The 18,570-nt window shown below is 36.7% G+C and overlaps 1 protein-coding gene across 1 annotated transcript; it reads right to left on the bottom strand.

The window, feature by feature from the left end:
- Window positions 1-6,410: 6,410 nt before the first annotated feature.
- On the bottom strand, window positions 6,411-10,771 carry LOC755303 (mdm2-binding protein). The gene is made up of 4 exons (XM_030999754.1): window positions 10,547-10,771; window positions 9,590-9,863; window positions 9,044-9,157; window positions 6,411-8,116 (listed from the first exon to the last, which is right to left on the bottom strand). The coding sequence occupies exons 1-4, from the start codon at window positions 10,693-10,695 to the stop codon at window positions 8,009-8,011; spliced, it is 645 nt and encodes a 214-aa protein (XP_030855614.1). The 5' UTR covers window positions 10,696-10,771; the 3' UTR covers window positions 6,411-8,008.
- Window positions 10,772-18,570: the final 7,799 nt, after the last annotated feature.

Raw genomic sequence — 18,570 nt, 5'->3', positions numbered from 1 at the left:
TATATAACTGGAACGTTCTGCACGCATCGAAGGTGTTGGTACAGAAAATGGGCGTGGTGGCGGAGCGGCGTCGGCAACACGTTTGCTTGCATGGGCGCTAGAATACGGGAGCTAAAGATTTCGGTCGAATTTGGTCTTTGGTAACAATAAATCAATTAAAATCAATTAAAATATACAGCTACGTGCAGTGACGTGCACGGTCCACCCATGGAGGGGGCATCGGAAAGATGAGGGGGGGGGGGGGGGGGGCGGCACCAGTCCTATATACTCAGAATATGACACTTTATTTATTTTTTTCATTCTCTCTTATCATCCCTGGTGATTATAATAATTTTGTTTCTCTTCATAAATAGGAAAATGCATAGATTGTTTTCCGATGAAGAGATAACATAACCATATTTGCCGGAAGGGAAGCACGGGGGGAGTGGCAAGGTGCCCCCATCATGTCAGTAAGACACCCGAAAATTGTGGGAAATGGATCTTTTTTCGAGAAAAATGCCCCCTTATAATGGGTAGGGGTTTCGAGGCTTGAGCGGCACACCCCGTCCAAACCAAATCTGAATACCCCCCCCCCCCTCCCCAGGGTCATCCTGCTCAAGCTGACTTAAGATCGGTTATTCTTGTACATTGTTGTATGTTGGAATCTTCGCGAATAAAAATCAATCAATCATCAGTAGGCCTACCTACTTTCTTTTACCTATACGACATAAGTTAAGCCCCCCCCCCCACCCACTCAGTGTTATTAAGGGTACGCGTATGCATGTTCCCTCCTTTGGGGGGGGGGGGGGGGTTAAGTTATTAGATCGTGATTGGTTGAAAGTTAGATACCAGTATTTGCAATGCATGTAATACGTACTGTCATTGGGCAGCCAGTCAATTCGACCTTTACATCCGTACATTGTAAGCCTAACATAACAGTCATTACAGGGAAATTTAACCACTTATTATTGTAAATTTAAAGATGGAAACTCGGGATGGACCACTGTGATTTTAATGCTAGTGACGAAAACAATTAAGAAAAAAAAAGTTGTTCATGATGGCATGTTACAAGTCTCCTGTTTAATGACTTTTTCTGTGAAAACATATCCATCATTGCACAATCAGGGCGTGGTCATTGCGTACTAAAGGGGCGGTCATAGGCGTACGTAACGCGTTGGCCCCGGCCCAAGAGGGTTATGCGCAATATTATGCAGTTTAATTGGATTAATATTAAGCGTAGCGTTAGCGCATTACTTTGTGACAACGCTTGCATAATTTAACGCGCTTTCATACTCGTACTCCGCGATTGCAACTTGCGTTTTGAGAACCCTCTGTCAACAATTTTCTACTTTTTCTGAACTATTAAAACCGTCTTTTCGAACAAGCCAGGTCAGTATCTTATCGATAAACAACACTGAATGAACAAGGCGAGTTTGAAGAAGATTGAAATAAAAATGTGGCATTTATCAAGCAAAGATATCAAGGCTTCAACTTCAAATTTTTCATTCTTTACCTTTATCAATCATGTCATGATCATGACCAAGTTTACAATACAAACACGCAGTGTAAACATGTAGATCTATTGCGTTTGCCATTTTCATGGAAACACGTGGGCTTAACTTTAGAATACCCCACCAATAAGGTTAATGTATACACGTCGAAGACCTAGGGTTAGGTTTAGAGTTAGGGATGATTGATTGATTATGTTTAGTGTTAGGTCCAGTTACTTATTTAAGAAATTTGAGTCTTCAATGTTGTTAGCTTCATTGGTGAAGCTTTGGGTACCCTACGAACGTAGACTGGTCAATTTTTGTGGTGGGCTATTCTAAAGTTGCTCCAAATCCAGTGCGTGTTTCGTAGTTAATAAATGGCCCCTCCTTGCCTCTTGAATATCCTTTTATAGTTTCATTTCATCTTTTCTCCCCCTTATACCCACCCGTCACTTCTCTAAAGATATATCAACGTTTCTATTTTCTTTCACTTCAAACAAAGCTAATTTGGCGCTGGATGTTTTGCGTTGGACGTATTCGTTCCCCACACCCCTTATGTCGTGGGAAGACCTTCACCCTGTACTCGGGTCAGCTTCTCCTGTTGCCTTCAAACCATCAATGGTCAACTCCCTGTATGTAAGAAATGTAGCATCTTACTCTTATGAGTTGGCATTTCAAGTTTTAAAAATTATATTTAACAACATGAAATGCCAACACAAATACTGAACCAAAATACAAAACAATTATTATCAAAACGAAACACCAGACAAAACTAGGAGTTTCAACAAATGTGCAATTTCATTATATTTCTTTGCTTTTCCTTTTTTGTTCTAACGCTTTTCTTCTTGTTTTTTTTATAATTATTACTATCATTTTAGTATTATTAATCATAATATTAATATTGTTATAAATATGATTATGATACATGATGTAGAACTCTATTATTATTATCATTATTTCTCTCATCGTTATGAAAGCTATCGTAAATACCAATACCATCATTAGTATTATTTTACAGTGATGAACACTCTTACTTCTTAGTGTCATTATCATCATTGTTACAATCAATTACCATATCTCATCACCATTACTTCTTAATCCCATGACTAAAAACAGAAGCTGTTTTGGTCTTACGGAGACCCGACCTTAATTGTCCCTATCATCTCAACACTCTCCATCAGAAAGCCAATTCACTGGCAAACTTCTCATTTACATTTGAACATGGTTTTTAAATTATCTATCAGAGACATTTGTCTTATCAAATGCAAATAACAAACAAAGTAAATCAAATAAAAATATAAAAAATACAAAAAAATGAATGAATGTTTACAAAAAATGAATAAAAATAAACCTAAAAAATGAATCAACAAAAATTCTGTTTGTGAAAAATATATTCAATCCATTATTATCATCATGGCAGAGCCTGGCATCAGAGCTTGGAGTTGGAGTTGGCAGAGACTTCAACGAACTCGTGGACGACATCAGTCATCAAGTCCACGTGTCACCAGGTAGCGCTTCAACGAGCGAGGAGAATAGAGCAGAAACATCTGGACTCTGCCATCACTGGGTGGGGCTGCATAGCCACTGAGCCTGAGCACTGCAGCTGCCCCTGTCACCTTCTACGTGTGGAACATTGATGATCTTAAGTCAAAGTAACTTCTTGGTCAATCCATCCAGGAGGTGGTGATGTCATCCTTGGCAGTGGGGTCATTGCCACCATCCACCTCTTCCGGCACAGAGTAACCGACAGGCCCATTGCCGTGAAAATCTTCAGACTCCCTCGACACCAAGGAGTTGAACAGGAAGGTTTGTTATTTGTCATAAGTGTATTGCTATTTTAATGTAATGGAGTAAAAACCATACTCAGGATCATCATTGCGTTCTGCTAAATTTTTGATGTCACTTATTTTGATTGTTTATTCATTTTTTTGGTTGAATAAATAAATGAATTTGATTGAATTGTAGTGAAAATCCACACGACAAAGAAGAAGAAAAAATACAATTACAAAAAAAAAATTCAAACCACTACTTTTAAGTGGATTAAACTTAGATTTTGGAGTGACTTCGATTCCAATTAAGGCAATATGATCCACAAAATGCATCTTTTAAGAGTGGATCTCATTTACATCACTAAAGAGAATAGAGAACGACTTTGCTAATGCAAATCTTGTAACAGAGTAGAAAGAAAATTACAGGAGAAAGGTATGTATATGGTTCTAAATTCCTAGTGTTACATTTGATTGCAAACTTCTGATGGTTTGGCTTAAGATGATCAGCACTTTTAATACTGCTTACGTAAATTATGTTTGGACTGTGTAATCTGTCATTTCAACAGGCCATGTACTAGGTAATTGAAAAGGCATCTGGGTGAATTTTTTTTAACCGTTCTTTCTGATCGTATTGCTGATAAAATTTGTAAATCAAGTAACTTACAAAGTCGGGACTTGTAATTAGAATTTACTTAATATTTGTTAATTCCTGCTGGAAAACACAACATGTAAACTTTGAATTGTTTCTTTTTATAACCAACAGGAGGTATATGTCCACATCGCTCCCGAATGTGCCCTAGACGACGCGGGTACCACCATCATGAGTGATGTCTTCCAACTTGGACGACTTCTTAAATTGATGGAAGGTACTGCCTACAATGCCGAGCTCAAATCCAGAGAAGTCAGAGTCCAAGAGTGAGAGTAGTGAGGAGGAGGAACAAGAGGTGCCTCCTTTTTTTAATGTCAAATGTCCGCAATTAGGAATTATTCAGCTAAAGTGTGCGACAATCACGACAGAGACTTAATGTTACAGGGCAGAGCGTGCTTCACAAGAAGAAAATATCCAACTACTATCCCCACGATGAGCTCTCGGATTAGTTTTTTAAATATGAATGTTTTATATTTCCTACAAATTTCAATATTTCTCAACATTTAATTTATTATTGTATCAGTATACTGATTAACTTATAAATGTACACGTATGAGCATAAATAAGTTTAAAATAAAATAAGTTTTATTTGCTGAGGACAGCGAAAAGGCAGGAGGTAGTGTGACCTCACCCCTCTACTTTTTATTTTGATTAAACAATTGGTTGGAAAATAAAATATACATGTTTATCTTTATATGGATTTTGATTGATAGGTTAAGATCCATAGACTTTTTTACCCCACCAAGTATAATGTGTGGGACTGAAATACCTCTCTTAAAGTGAGACACATTATGTCACCTTTTAAAGCTTTATTACTCAAGAACTACACACATTTAATGTTGTGGAAGCAGGTATTCATCATTGGTATTTCTCATATTATTAGATTTCCTTGGTAACATTTGTATATTTTTCCTGTGAGATATACACGTTTCAGGAATTTTGCTTTTAAACTACACAAGAGAGATTTGCTTGTATTGAATGTGACGTTGAGGGTGCTTTTTTATTCAGAGGCTCTTTAGTTACCTATACCCTGGCTAAAAAAGTGGCACGCAAATTCTACACAATTTCTCAGATCGCCATTTTACCATTCGGAAACTCTCATTTCATTTTTTATCCATTCTCATTCTTCACCGACAGAAGTATTGTCAGTACTGATTTTTTTCCAATTGAAATAGGAATAATTAAAGGGAAGATTACACGTTTAATATGGAATGCACTTCTTACTGATTTAATTACAGTCAAAGGTCTACAGTAATTTCATATCTAATGGAGATTATAATATTGATTTATGAAGAGTATAGTAGAGTTATAGTAACTGGCCTACTTAGAGAAGAGACTTGGTTTAGAAATAAAGACAGAAATTTTGGAACGTAAATGTAAATATTTGTACTCCATATGGATCAAGACATGACTTGCCATGTAACCTAGTTCATTTTTATAACATGTGTAAGAACAATTGTAAATATTGCAGTTGTACATAAGTTGAATCATCATTATTGCGGAATTCATTTCACCAGGTATTGTTTTATACAAGATTAAAGTTCAAGTTAAACGTTATTACAATTATTCATTGTCTGACCAATAATTGTAGACATGATTGATAAAAGAGATGTAGATGGAGAAATAATTACAATTGGTCAAGTGAAAGAGAGAGAAATGGTGAATTTAGATTGATTTATTTAGCCAACACTTTGCTTCATACAGATGGCCCTTTAAGCCTTTGATTCCAGCTCAGATAATTTTGAGAGACAGAGAGTAGGTGTAGTAAGGAAATACGAGACTATGCAGCGAAAGGCTAAGCGCATGCTTGGTGGTCCCTATGCCCGAGTAGTGTGGTTAGCGTGCAAGTACTGATACACGTGTGCATATGGTGTGCGAATGAGTAGCGACAAGCATGTGATGGAAGAGAGATCAAAGTACAGAATATTTACCAGTATTTCTGGATGATGTTAGAACTGATTGAATGGTACTAGGCACGCATTACTCTCGGCCAATCAGCCGCGATCCTTTCCCCCATTTTACATCCATAATTAATTGACTGGAAAGTAACTCTTGAAGTCTGGTATTGTTACGTCACAAGGAAAAAACGATTTATTTGTGACGTAGTTTTCCATTTAGATTGGGATCAACTGAAGAAATCTCAGTTGATCCAGGGGTCATGTCCCTATATCACCATGTGGTGGCAGCAATTTCTGTTGTGAATCATTTGTTGAGAAGGTGTTTGCGTCCCGCGTCACAATATTATACAATCATGAACAATATCAATTGCTTTAAAAATTGATTGATACAAATAGCCATCTTCCTCAAACTTTTACTTATCGGTTTCTCTCATCCAAACCAACTTGACAGCAGGTTGGAATTACCTTAAAGAGAAAGAGATAGATAATACAATAATAGAGTAGAATATTACACAGAAAATATTGTCTGTATTAATTTAATTGTCAGTGAGTTTGACTACTTATGAGTTGAAGTCTATACTCCATTCATGACACCCATCATAAAAGAAATGCACATGATTGCGGCTTTTGTTAAAATTCATGCTTTTTATTAATATTTTTCTCAACACAAATCTATATCAAGGATCTCTTTACAATTTTTTTTTATTTTTTAGAGATTACAGATAACAAAAATCCACTTCATAGGATTGGTCAATTTTGCTCCTTCTTTACGGGCATCCACATGATTTTTAGTTATTAAAGTGCTAAACTATAATAACTTGTTATTTCATATGAATAAAGTAAATCAAAATGTAATGAATAGCCATTCTCAGGAAACATGTACCAAATCTCTCATCTAAATCTTAGCCAAGCATTGTTTCAAACGACCCAGCCCAGTAGACCGATAACCCACGAGACCAACAATGTCAAACTGGTAAACCTCAGAAGAAATGTCAGATAGCCCATGACACCATATCTGGCTTCAGCCATTTTCAAAATGTTACTAATCAAAACAGTTTACAAAAAGTTTACAAAAACAAACTTAAAGGCCCTGTATCTCAATGTTCAAAATCACAGGTGAAAATACTCTTGAATATATTCATGTTCAATTAAAGGTTAGAAGTTCTGTGTAAATTTACCTGCAGTACCTATCATACAGAGGTATACCCAGAAAAGGGGAAAGAGGCGTGGGGGAGGGGGAGGACCTCTCCCAAAAGGAAAGCATAATTTCTGTAGGAAGCCTTGCGTTCGTTACATCAACTCCAAATTGTAGTGAACCATTTTGGGGGCCTATTAGCCAGAAGTAGAGGTTGGGTGCATTATCATTCAGGTAAAAACACTATGAATGTTTGAAAGAACAGTTCTCCAACTGAAAAAATAAATACAAGGGAAGTTCATTCTGCAGTAAATGTCTAGGAACGATTATACAAAATTGACTGTTTATGGAACAAGGATGATTCAGTGAAACGTGTTTCTTATAAATAGGGGCCTTTTGTCTATTCAATTCATTAATCATGAAAATATTCAATTTCATAGAAAACGTATATTTTTTTATTAAAGACCATTGATGAAGTTCTTCAAAGTAGCATTGACTACAAAATAACTTTTGATCCTCCCTTTGTACGTTTAGTACTTAAGGAAATGTCTGCATGTCCAATATCACATACAAGGCATCACCCTAGATTTGATGACGAGGAGAAGTACACGAACACCGTGAGGTGCGAGTCCGGACAAAAAAGGAGCCTTGGACCGTTGAGGGGGGGGGGGGGGGGGGAGGGAGGGGTCATTGGTTTTACAAGGTGGATGAAATACTAATCAAAAGGGCCACCAAACAGTGTATGAAGGGTTCCTATCATCTTCTCTTTCCCCTTTCCCTCTCCCTCCTTTTCTCTCCCCCTTCTTCTTTCTATGCTTTTGAACCATTTGAACCATAATAGTACTTTACAGATGGCTTGAGCACCCCCTGGGATGGCTATGTTATTATTATTTAATGGGGGGGGGGGACATCTGTAGGCCACCCTGTAGCTATCCCACTGCATGTACACTCTGCACAAAAGGTTAACAGAGAGTCTGAAAGATTCAAACATTGCATGAAATAACCCGTTTCTTGTTGCTTCTTTACTCTCTGCATTACACAGAAGTGAATCCCAGTATGCTTTACTTGATCTCGGAGTAAGACATCTATTAAGACTTAGATGCTGCTCTATTCTGCTCGAAGGAGATGACAAAGTCAGCGTTGGCCTCGGCAATCTTCCTCATCTCATCATAGAGGCCCTTAGAGGACTTCAGATCCTGGGAAAAGAAAATGGTGAATTGTTTGACATTAATTGATGAATTGCTACAGAAAGCAGTAGCAAGCAGATGATATAAACATGAACATCTAGGACACCTCCAATACGTGTTAAGGATTTTTTACCATAGGGTATTTGGGCTCATAATACAAATATAAATTAGTTATTGCTATTTCGCGACTGATCGCTCCGTACAATCAATTGATCATTCATTCGATCATACAATCAATCCATCAATCATATGATCATTTGCTATGCTTGTTGTTAGAGAGCCCTATTTATAGGAATATCAAGACCGAAACACTACTCACAGGCTCTGAGTTCTATCTTTAAAATAAATCATGCTCTCCTGTACTGCTATCTTACCTCATCAAATAAAGCTACTGTAAAATGTGATGAACTACAAAGCCATAATATCCTGAATTCCTAAAAGTCTATAAAGGCATTGGAATGGAATTGTAGGGGACACAACTACATCTACATACATGTGTATGTACATTGTAAGAGAAGAGTCGGGGGTCGAAGCTGACTCAATATTAACATATAGTTTCTACCAAAATAGATATCGAGTATGTGAGCTTTCATCCACTTCTGTGTACTTGATCCCTTTTTGTATCTCCACCCTGGTGATCTCTAGACTGCAGGTAGAAATCCTTTGGCCTAAAAAGGTCCACAGAAGCAAACAAATGCTAACCTACCTTTTAAAGGTTGGTGAAAGCTTTTAACGGCACATGCTATAATTACCCATATATATTGGGGGTAATTATACACATACATATATATATATATTTATATATTCTGTATGACTTTATAGTGCTAAACAAAATTTTATACAATCGATAAAGAAGCATCATTTTCTCATCTTAAAGAGATGCATATTCATAGCATCAGCACCCCCCCCCCCAGTGTCTTATCTTGTATAGCTTACCTTCACAAACATCTTAGTTTGGTTGTAGAGTCTCGTAACGCAAGGCTTGAAGCAAACATGAGTGGAATCAATCCCCTTGGCTGCAAGTGTCTCCTCCACAATGGAACGCAATTTCTGTGAAAGGGTGTAAAGAAATAGAGGAAACAATTAAAACCAAATGAAGATGGGAGAATTAAAAGGACACATGCGCAGCTGCTAAATCTCAGAAGACCTCCGACCATCGTAGCATGAACTATCCATGAAAACATGCTCTCATTGAGCATCTACACATAGGTACTTATTAGGCCAGAGATGGATACCATTTTAGCTACCGGTATTTTAAAAGCCCTTCAAACTATTCAAATCTAAATATTTTGAAAATCACCCCCTGATATTCGCATATTGTATTGACAATTAGACAGTCTGATTCACTTACATCAACAAATTTTGTACTCGAGCATTCTGTACTGCTAGCACACTAAGAACAGCTACTGGTATCTTTTGACCCTTGTGACAATAACCGTAATAAAATTTGGGGGAAAATTTGATATCTTCACAAGTTCTCACCCTTTTATGCTTCTCTGATCTTGACTCTGAAGCAGTCCTTGCTCTCTGGGACTCTGCGCTCTTGACCGAGTCTTTGGTTGGCTTCTGAGTTTTCTTGGACGGCGTTGATGATGCTGCTGCTGATGATGAGGAAGATGGTTGATTGGAGGTGGAGGTAGATGGAGAAGTGAAAGTGGTGGTAGGATGATGATCCTTGGCAAGCTTCCTGGCTGACCTACGAGGAGAGGTCATCTCCTCTGGCTTGGTCGATTTTACAGGAGTGGACCGCTTAGGTCTAGGAAAATTAAGATAGAAAAATACTGAAGGTTACAACAAGATTACAAAAAAAAAGGCCTGAATTTGAGGAAGATCTTAAATCATTATTTAAACCTCCATGACCAAAGTACTTCATATGATTTATGATTCACTTTAATTCATTTCAAAACAAATATAATTCTTAAAGCAATTTGGGACTTTCATGATGAGGAAACAAAGAAGATTGAAAAATTTGCCATTATAGCCCCAAAATGGCAATTTTTTATTTTAATATTTTCTTTCCAAATTTGCCTTTACGCCCCTTTTGGGAACAAACAGGAATCACTATAATTTGAGGGCAATTTGAGACTGTCATGATGAGGAAACAAAGAACATTGACAAGTTTTATTGTGGCGATTTTTGATTATTTTTATTTCCTTCCCCAAATTTGCCTTAACGCCCATTTGGGAACAAACAGGGATCAATATATTTCTGAGGGCAAAATGAAAATGCAGATTTACATAAAACAATATCTGAATAGATTAACTCTGTATTTTCCCCCAACCAATGAGAATGATATCAACATCCAGATAAGTGGAAGTTCAGGGCCCTGTAGCATAAAGAGTTGAGATTGATTTGAATTAATTGCAACTCTTCATACGACTGGGCCCTGAGATAACACAAAATATTCAATACTACCATTAAATTTCAAGATTTCCTTACCTTTTCGGAGTAAGTCCCCCTGAAGTTGATGTCAGCGCCCTTTTCTTTCGCAACCTGGGAGTGCTGGCGCCCCTCTTGGGCGTTGAACCCACGCCCTTCTGAGGTGTCTTAGCTGTCCTACCAGGCATGGTTCTTTTCTTTGGGGTCATCTGACGTGTGGTGACGGAGGATTTCTTTTGGCTGAGGCAGATAGCTTTCTCATCTTGGCCTGTTTAACATGGAAATATGGATAAACGACAGTCAAGTACTATTTACTATAAAATGAAATGAATCAGATAATTCTAGTTTTCACAAGTACCATTTCACCTTTACACCAATAATGCAAAACTTGGGATGGGTATCATGAACCCCCCATCCCCCTAGTCCCCCACCCCAAGAAAAAGAAATAACATTTAAAAAGAATTTTTTTCCCTGAGTCCCTTTCAAAAGCAAATGGGGGTCAGGATCCATCTCATGGCATGTATTCAAATAAATTCTTCTTTCCACCAAAGAATGGATGAACTAATCTCTTGCCGTTTTGAAAGTAGTATTTTTAAAATTTGTCCTTAAGGCCCTTTGAAAGCGAAACAGGGGTCAAAATCCATGAATAGCCTATTCAAATGATTTTTTTTTTCACAAAAAATGCTTAAAGGAAATGCCCCCTCTCAAAAAATGAAATGGAAGCTCTTATTACAAATCATGTGAAAGAATATGTTTTGACTAATACGTAATCATACAAATTTTGCTGAGAAACCGCCTACTAATTGATATATTTGATAAATTATTATATCTATTGGACCTGATATACATCTTTCTGTGTACAGTGCTTGTAACTTTACCAAATTTAGACTAGACCAAATTTCTTATCATTTTGATGATTCCAGAACCTTGCAGTACACAGCAATACTTATATGCTAGATGATCAACCTATTCTGATCAATTCCACAACGTTTCTTTCAAAATGCAACGCATGACCATAACTGGTCTTTATCCACTCCGGCCCTTGCCATTTTGTCCAAAAAGTGAGTTTCATTTGAATTTTTACACAAATCGCCCCTATGCCCCTATGCCCCTATAAAAGCGAAACAAGGATCATACTCCATCTCATGACAAAATGTGGACATTAAGTGCTAGGAAATTAAGCTATTGATTTTCACTTTTTATCCAAAAAAATGTTTAACCAGTCTGGCCCTTGCCATTTGGGCAAAACAGTGGGGTTTTTCTGAATATTTACAAGACTTGCCCCTATGCTTTTGTAGAAGCGTATTGAGGGTCATACTCCATCTCATGACATATAGGGACAATAATTGTGAGGAAATTAGGCTATTCAAATGTTTTCACTTTTAGTCACAAGAAATGTTGAACTAATCCCTTGCTATTTTGGCAAAATTTTTTTTTTTTTATATTTAAAAGATTTGTCCCTGCGCCCTAGTAGAAGCGTAACGATAGTCATACTCCATCTCCATGTCATATTCCATTTTATCGCATTTAGGGAGAAATATTGTGAGGAGATTAGGCTACCTTATACAATTTTTTTCATTTGATAAATTCACTTTTTCCCCCAAAAAATGCTGAACTAATCCCTTGCCATTTTGTCCAAAAAGTGGGGTTTTTCAAATATTTTCAAGATTTGTCCCTATGCCCCTACAGAAGCTCAAAGGGGGTCATACTCCATCTCATGACATATGGGAACATTAATTGTGAAGAAACTAGTCTATTGAATTATTTTCACTTTTTATCTCAAAAAATGCTTAACCATTCCGGACCTTACAATTTTGTCCAAAAAGTGGGGTTTTTCAAATATTTACAAGATTTGTTCCTATGCCCCTACAGAAGTGCAACAGGGGGTCATACTCCATCTCATGACATATAGGGACATTAATTGTGAGGAAAATAGTCTATTGAATTATTTTCACTTTTTATCTAAAAAAATGCTTAACCACTCCGGACCTTACAATTTTGTCCAAAAAGTGAGGTTTTTCAAATATTTACAAGATTTGCCTTGATGCCACTGTAGAAGCGAAACGGGGGTCATATTCCTTCTCATTGCATTTAGGGACATTTATTGTGAGAAAATTAGGCTACTGTATACAAATTTTTTCATTTGATAAATTCACTTTTTCCTCCAAAAATGCTGAACTAATCCCTTGCCATTTTGTCCAAAAAGTGGGGTTTTTCAAATATTTTCAAGATTTGTCACTATGCCCCTACAGAAGCTCAAAGGGGGTCATACTCCATCTCATGACATATGGGAACATTAATTGTGAAGAAACTAGTCTATTGCATTATTTTCGCTCTTTATCTCAAAAAATGCTTAACCACTCCGGACCTTACAATTTTGTCCAAAAAGTGAGATTCATCAAATATTGACAAGATTCGCCTCGATGCCCCTGTAGAGGCGAAACGGGGGTCATACTCCACCTCATGACATATAGGGACATTAATTGTGAGGAAAATAGTCTATTGAATTATTTTCACTTTTTACCTCAAAAAATGCTTAACCACTCCGGACCTTACAATTTTGTCCAAAAAGTGAGGTTTTTTAAATATTTAGAAGATTTGCCCCGATGCCACTGTAGAAGCGAAACGGGGGTCATATTCCTTCTCATTGTATTTAGGGACATTTATTGTGAGAAAATTAGGCTACTGTATACAAATTTTATCATTTGATAAATTCACTTTTTCCTCCAAAAATGCTGAACTAATCCCTTGCCATTTTGTCCAAAAAGTGGGGTTTTTCAAATATTGACAAGATTTGTTCCTATGCCCCTACAGAAGTGCAACGGGGGTCATACTCCATCACATGACATATAGGGACATTAATTGTGAGGAAAATAGTCTATTGAATTATTTTCACTTTTTACCTCAAAAAATGCTCAACCACTCCGGACCTTACAATTTTGTCCAAAAAGTGAGGTTTTTCAAATATTTACAAGATTTGCCCCGATGCCACTGTAGAAGCGAAACGGGGGTCATATTCCTTCTCATTGCATTTAGGGACATTTATTGTGAGAAAATTAGGCTACTGTATACAAATTTTTTCATTTGATAAATTCACTTTTTCCTCCAAAAATGCTGAACTAATCCCTTGCCATTTTGTCCAAAAAGTGGGGTTTTTCAAATATTGACAAGATTTGTTCCTATGCCCCTACAGAAGTGCAACGGGGGTCATACTCCATCACATGACATATAGGGACATTAATTGTGAGGAAAATAGTCTATTGAATTATTTTCACTTTTTACCTCAAAAAATGCTCAACCACTCCGGACCTTACAATTTTGTCCAAAAAGTGAGGTTTTTCAAATATTTACAAGATTTGCCCCGATGCCACTGTAGAAGCGAAACGGGGGTCATATTCCTTCTCATTGCATTTAGGGACATTTATTGTGAGAAAATTAGGCTACTGTATACAAATTTTTTCATTTGATAAATTCACTTTTTCCTCCAAAAATGCTGAACTAATCCCTTGCCATTTTGTCCAAAAAGTGGGGTTTTTCAAATATTTTCAAGATTTGTCACTATGCCCCTACAGAAGCTCAAAGGGGGTCATACTCCATCTCATGACATATGGGAACATTAATTGTGAAGAAACTAGTCTATTGCATTATTTTCACTTTTTATCTCAAAAAATGCTTAACCACTCCGGACCTTACAATTTTGTCCAAAAAGTGGGGTTTTTCAAATATTGACAAGATTTGTTCCTATGCCCCTACAGAAGTGCAACGGGGGTCATACTCCATCACATGACATATAGGGACATTAATTGTGAGGAAAATAGTCTATTGAATTATTTTCACTTTTTATCTCAAAAAATGCTTAACCACTCCGGACCTTACAATTTTGTCCAAAAAGTGAAGTTTTTCAAATATTTACAAGATTTGCCCCGATGCCACTGTAGAAGCGAAACGGGGGTCATATTCCTTCTCATTGCATTTAGGGACATTTATTGTGAGAAAATAAGGCTACTGTATACAAATTTTTTCATTTGATAAATTCACTTTTTCCTCCAAAAATGCTGAACTAATCCCTTGCCATTTTGTCCAAAAAGTGGGGTTTTTCAAATATTTTCAAGATTTGTCACTATGCCCCTACAGAAGCTCAAAGGGGGTCATACTCCATCTCATGACATATGGGAACATTAATTGTGAAGAAACTAGTCTATTGCATTATTTTCGCTCTTTATCTCAAAAAATGCTTAACCACTCCGGACCTTACAATTTTGTCCAAAAAGTGAGATTCATCAAATATTGACAAGATTCGCCTCGATGCCCCTGTAGAGGCGAAACGGGGGTCATACTCCACCTCATGACATATAGGGACATTAATTGTGAGGAAAATAGTCTATTGAATTATTTTCACTTTTTACCTCAAAAAATGCTTAACCACTCCGGACCTTACAATTTTGTCCAAAAAGTGAGGTTTTTTAAATATTTAGAAGATTTGCCCCGATGCCACTGTAGAAGCGAAACGGGGGTCATATTCCTTCTCATTGTATTTAGGGACATTTATTGTGAGAAAATTAGGCTACTGTATACAAATTTTATCATTTGATAAATTCACTTTTTCCTCCAAAAATGCTGAACTAATCCCTTGCCATTTTGTCCAAAAAGTGGGGTTTTTCAAATATTGACAAGATTTGTTCCTATGCCCCTACAGAAGTGCAACGGGGGTCATACTCCATCACATGACATATAGGGACATTAATTGTGAGGAAAATAGTCTATTGAATTATTTTCACTTTTTACCTCAAAAAATGCTCAACCACTCCGGACCTTACAATTTTGTCCAAAAAGTGAGGTTTTTCAAATATTTACAAGATTTGCCCCGATGCCACTGTAGAAGCGAAACGGGGGTCATATTCCTTCTCATTGCATTTAGGGACATTTATTGTGAGAAAATTAGGCTACTGTATACAAATTTTTTCATTTGATAAATTCACTTTTTCCTCCAAAAATGCTGAACTAATCCCTTGCCATTTTGTCCAAAAAGTGGGGTTTTTCAAATATTGACAAGATTTGTTCCTATGCCCCTACAGAAGTGCAACGGGGGTCATACTCCATCACATGACATATAGGGACATTAATTGTGAGGAAAATAGTCTATTGAATTATTTTCACTTTTTACCTCAAAAAATGCTCAACCACTCCGGACCTTACAATTTTGTCCAAAAAGTGAGGTTTTTCAAATATTTACAAGATTTGCCCCGATGCCACTGTAGAAGCGAAACGGGGGTCATATTCCTTCTCATTGCATTTAGGGACATTTATTGTGAGAAAATTAGGCTACTGTATACAAATTTTTTCATTTGATAAATTCACTTTTTCCTCCAAAAATGCTGAACTAATCCCTTGCCATTTTGTCCAAAAAGTGGGGTTTTTCAAATATTTTCAAGATTTGTCACTATGCCCCTACAGAAGCTCAAAGGGGGTCATACTCCATCTCATGACATATGGGAACATTAATTGTGAAGAAACTAGTCTATTGCATTATTTTCACTTTTTATCTCAAAAAATGCTTAACCACTCCGGACCTTACAATTTTGTCCAAAAAGTGGGGTTTTTCAAATATTGACAAGATTTGTTCCTATGCCCCTACAGAAGTGCAACGGGGGTCATACTCCATCACATGACATATAGGGACATTAATTGTGAGGAAAATAGTCTATTGAATTATTTTCACTTTTTATCTCAAAAAATGCTTAACCACTCCGGACCTTACAATTTTGTCCAAAAAGTGAAGTTTTTCAAATATTTACAAGATTTGCCCCGATGCCACTGTAGAAGCGAAACGGGGGTCATATTCCTTCTCATTGCATTTAGGGACATTTATTGTGAGAAAATTAGGCTACTGTATACAAATTTTTTCATTTGATAAATTCACTTTTTCCTCCAAAAATGCTGAACTAATCCCTTACAATTTTGTCCAAAAAGTGGGGTTTTTCAAATATTGACAAGATTTGTTCCTATGCCCCTACAGAAGTGCAACGGGGGTCATACTCCATCACATGACATATAGGGACATTAATTGTGAGGAAAATAGTCTATTGAATTATTTTCACTTTTTATCTCAAAAAATGCTTAACCACTCCGGACCTTACAATTTTGTCCAAAAAGTGGGGTTTTTCAAATATGGACAAGATTTGTTCCTATGCCCCTACAGAAGTGCAACGGGGGTCATACTCCATCACATGACATATAGGGACATTAATTGTGAGGAAAATAGTCTATTGAATTATTTTCACTTTTTATCTCAAAAAATGCTTAACCACTCCGGACCTTACAATTTTGTCCAAAAAGTGAAGTTTTTCAAATATTTACAAGATTTGCCCCGATGCCACTGTAGAAGCGAAACGGGGGTCATATTCCTTCTCATTGCATTTAGGGACATTTATTGTGAGAAAATTAGGCTACTGTATACAAATTTTTTCATTTGATAAATTCACTTTTTCCTCCAAAAATGCTGAACTAATCCCTTGCCATTTTGTCCAAAAAGTGGGGTTTTTCAAATATTTTCAAGATTTGTCACTATGCCCCTACAGAAGCTCAAAGGGGGTCATACTCCATCTCATGACATATGGGAACATTAATTGTGAAGAAACTAGTCTATTGCATTATTTTCGCTCTTTATCTCAAAAAATGCTTAACCACTCCGGACCTTACAATTTTGTCCAAAAAGTGAGATTCATCAAATATTGACAAGATTCGCCTCGATGCCCCTGTAGAGGCGAAACGGGGGTCATACTCCACCTCATGACATATAGGGACATTAATTGTGAGGAAAATAGTCTATTGAATTATTTTCACTTTTTACCTCAAAAAATGCTTAACCACTCCGGACCTTACAATTTTGTCCAAAAAGTGAGGTTTTTCAAATATTTACAAGATTTGCCCCGATGCCACTGTAGAAGCGAAACGGGGGTCATATTCCTTCTCATTGCATTTAGGGACATTTATTGTGAGAAAATTAGGCTACTGTATACAAATTTTTTCATTTGATAAATTCACTTTTTCCTCCAAAAATGCTGAACTAATCCCTCGCCATTTTGTCCAAAAAGTGGGGTTTTTCAAATATTGACAAGATTTGTTCCTATGCCCCTACAGAAGTGCAACGGGGGTCATACTCCATCACATGACATATAGGGACATTAATTGTGAGGAAAATAGTCTATTGAATTATTTTCACTTTTTACCTCAAAAAATGCTCAACCACTCCGGACCTTACAATTTTGTCCAAAAAGTGAGGTTTTTCAAATATTTACAAGATTTGCCCCGATGCCACTGTAGAAGCGAAACGGGGGTCATATTCCTTCTCATTGCATTTAGGGACATTTATTGTGAGAAAATTAGGCTACTGTATACAAATTTTTTCATTTGATAAATTCACTTTTTCCTCCAAAAATGCTGAACTAATCCCTTGCCATTTTGTCCAAAAAGTGGGGTTTTTCAAATATTTTCAAGATTTGTCACTATGCCCCTACAGAAGCTCAAAGGGGGTCATACTCCATCTCATGACATATGGGAACATTAATTGTGAAGAAACTAGTCTATTAATTATTTTCACTTTTTATCTCAAAAAATGCTTAACCACTCCGGACCTTACAATTTTGTCCAAAAAGTGGGGTTTTTCAAATATTGACAAGATTTGTTCCTATGCCCCTACAGAAGTGCAACGGGGGTCATACTCCATCACATGACATATAGGGACATTAATTGTGAGGAAAATAGTCTATTGAATTATTTTCACTTTTTATCTCAAAAAATGCTTAACCACTCCGGACCTTACAATTTTGTCCAAAAAGTGAAGTTTTTCAAATATTTACAAGATTTGCCCCGATGCCACTGTAGAAGCGAAACGGGGGTCATATTCCTTCTCATTGCATTTAGGGACATTTATTGTGAGAAAATTAGGCTACTGTATACAAATTTTTTCATTTGATAAATTCACTTTTTCCTCCAAAAATGCTGAACTAATCCCTTACAATTTTGTCCAAAAAGTGGGGTTTTTCAAATATTGACAAGATTTGTTCCTATGCCCCTACAGAAGT

This window comes from Strongylocentrotus purpuratus, unplaced genomic scaffold (assembly GCF_000002235.5).
Source record: "Strongylocentrotus purpuratus isolate Spur 01 unplaced genomic scaffold, Spur_5.0 spur5_scaffold_5, whole genome shotgun sequence".
In the NCBI taxonomy this organism is placed as follows: domain Eukaryota; kingdom Metazoa; phylum Echinodermata; class Echinoidea; order Camarodonta; family Strongylocentrotidae; genus Strongylocentrotus; species Strongylocentrotus purpuratus.
This window is presented reverse-complemented; position numbering and strand designations above follow the sequence as displayed.

Coding starts and splice junctions, on each gene's coding strand:
- LOC755303 (XM_030999754.1), bottom strand. CDS start 10,695: ATGACCCCAAAGAAAAGAACCATGCCTGGTAGGACAGCTAAGACACCT. Junction 9,864..10,546: donor GGGGGACTTACTCCGAAAAG/GTAAGGAAATCT, acceptor TAATTTTCCTAG/ACCTAAGCGGTCCACTCCTG. Junction 8,117..9,043: donor AAACTAAGATGTTTGTGAAG/GTAAGCTATACA, acceptor TTCTTTTCCCAG/GATCTGAAGTCCTCTAAGGG.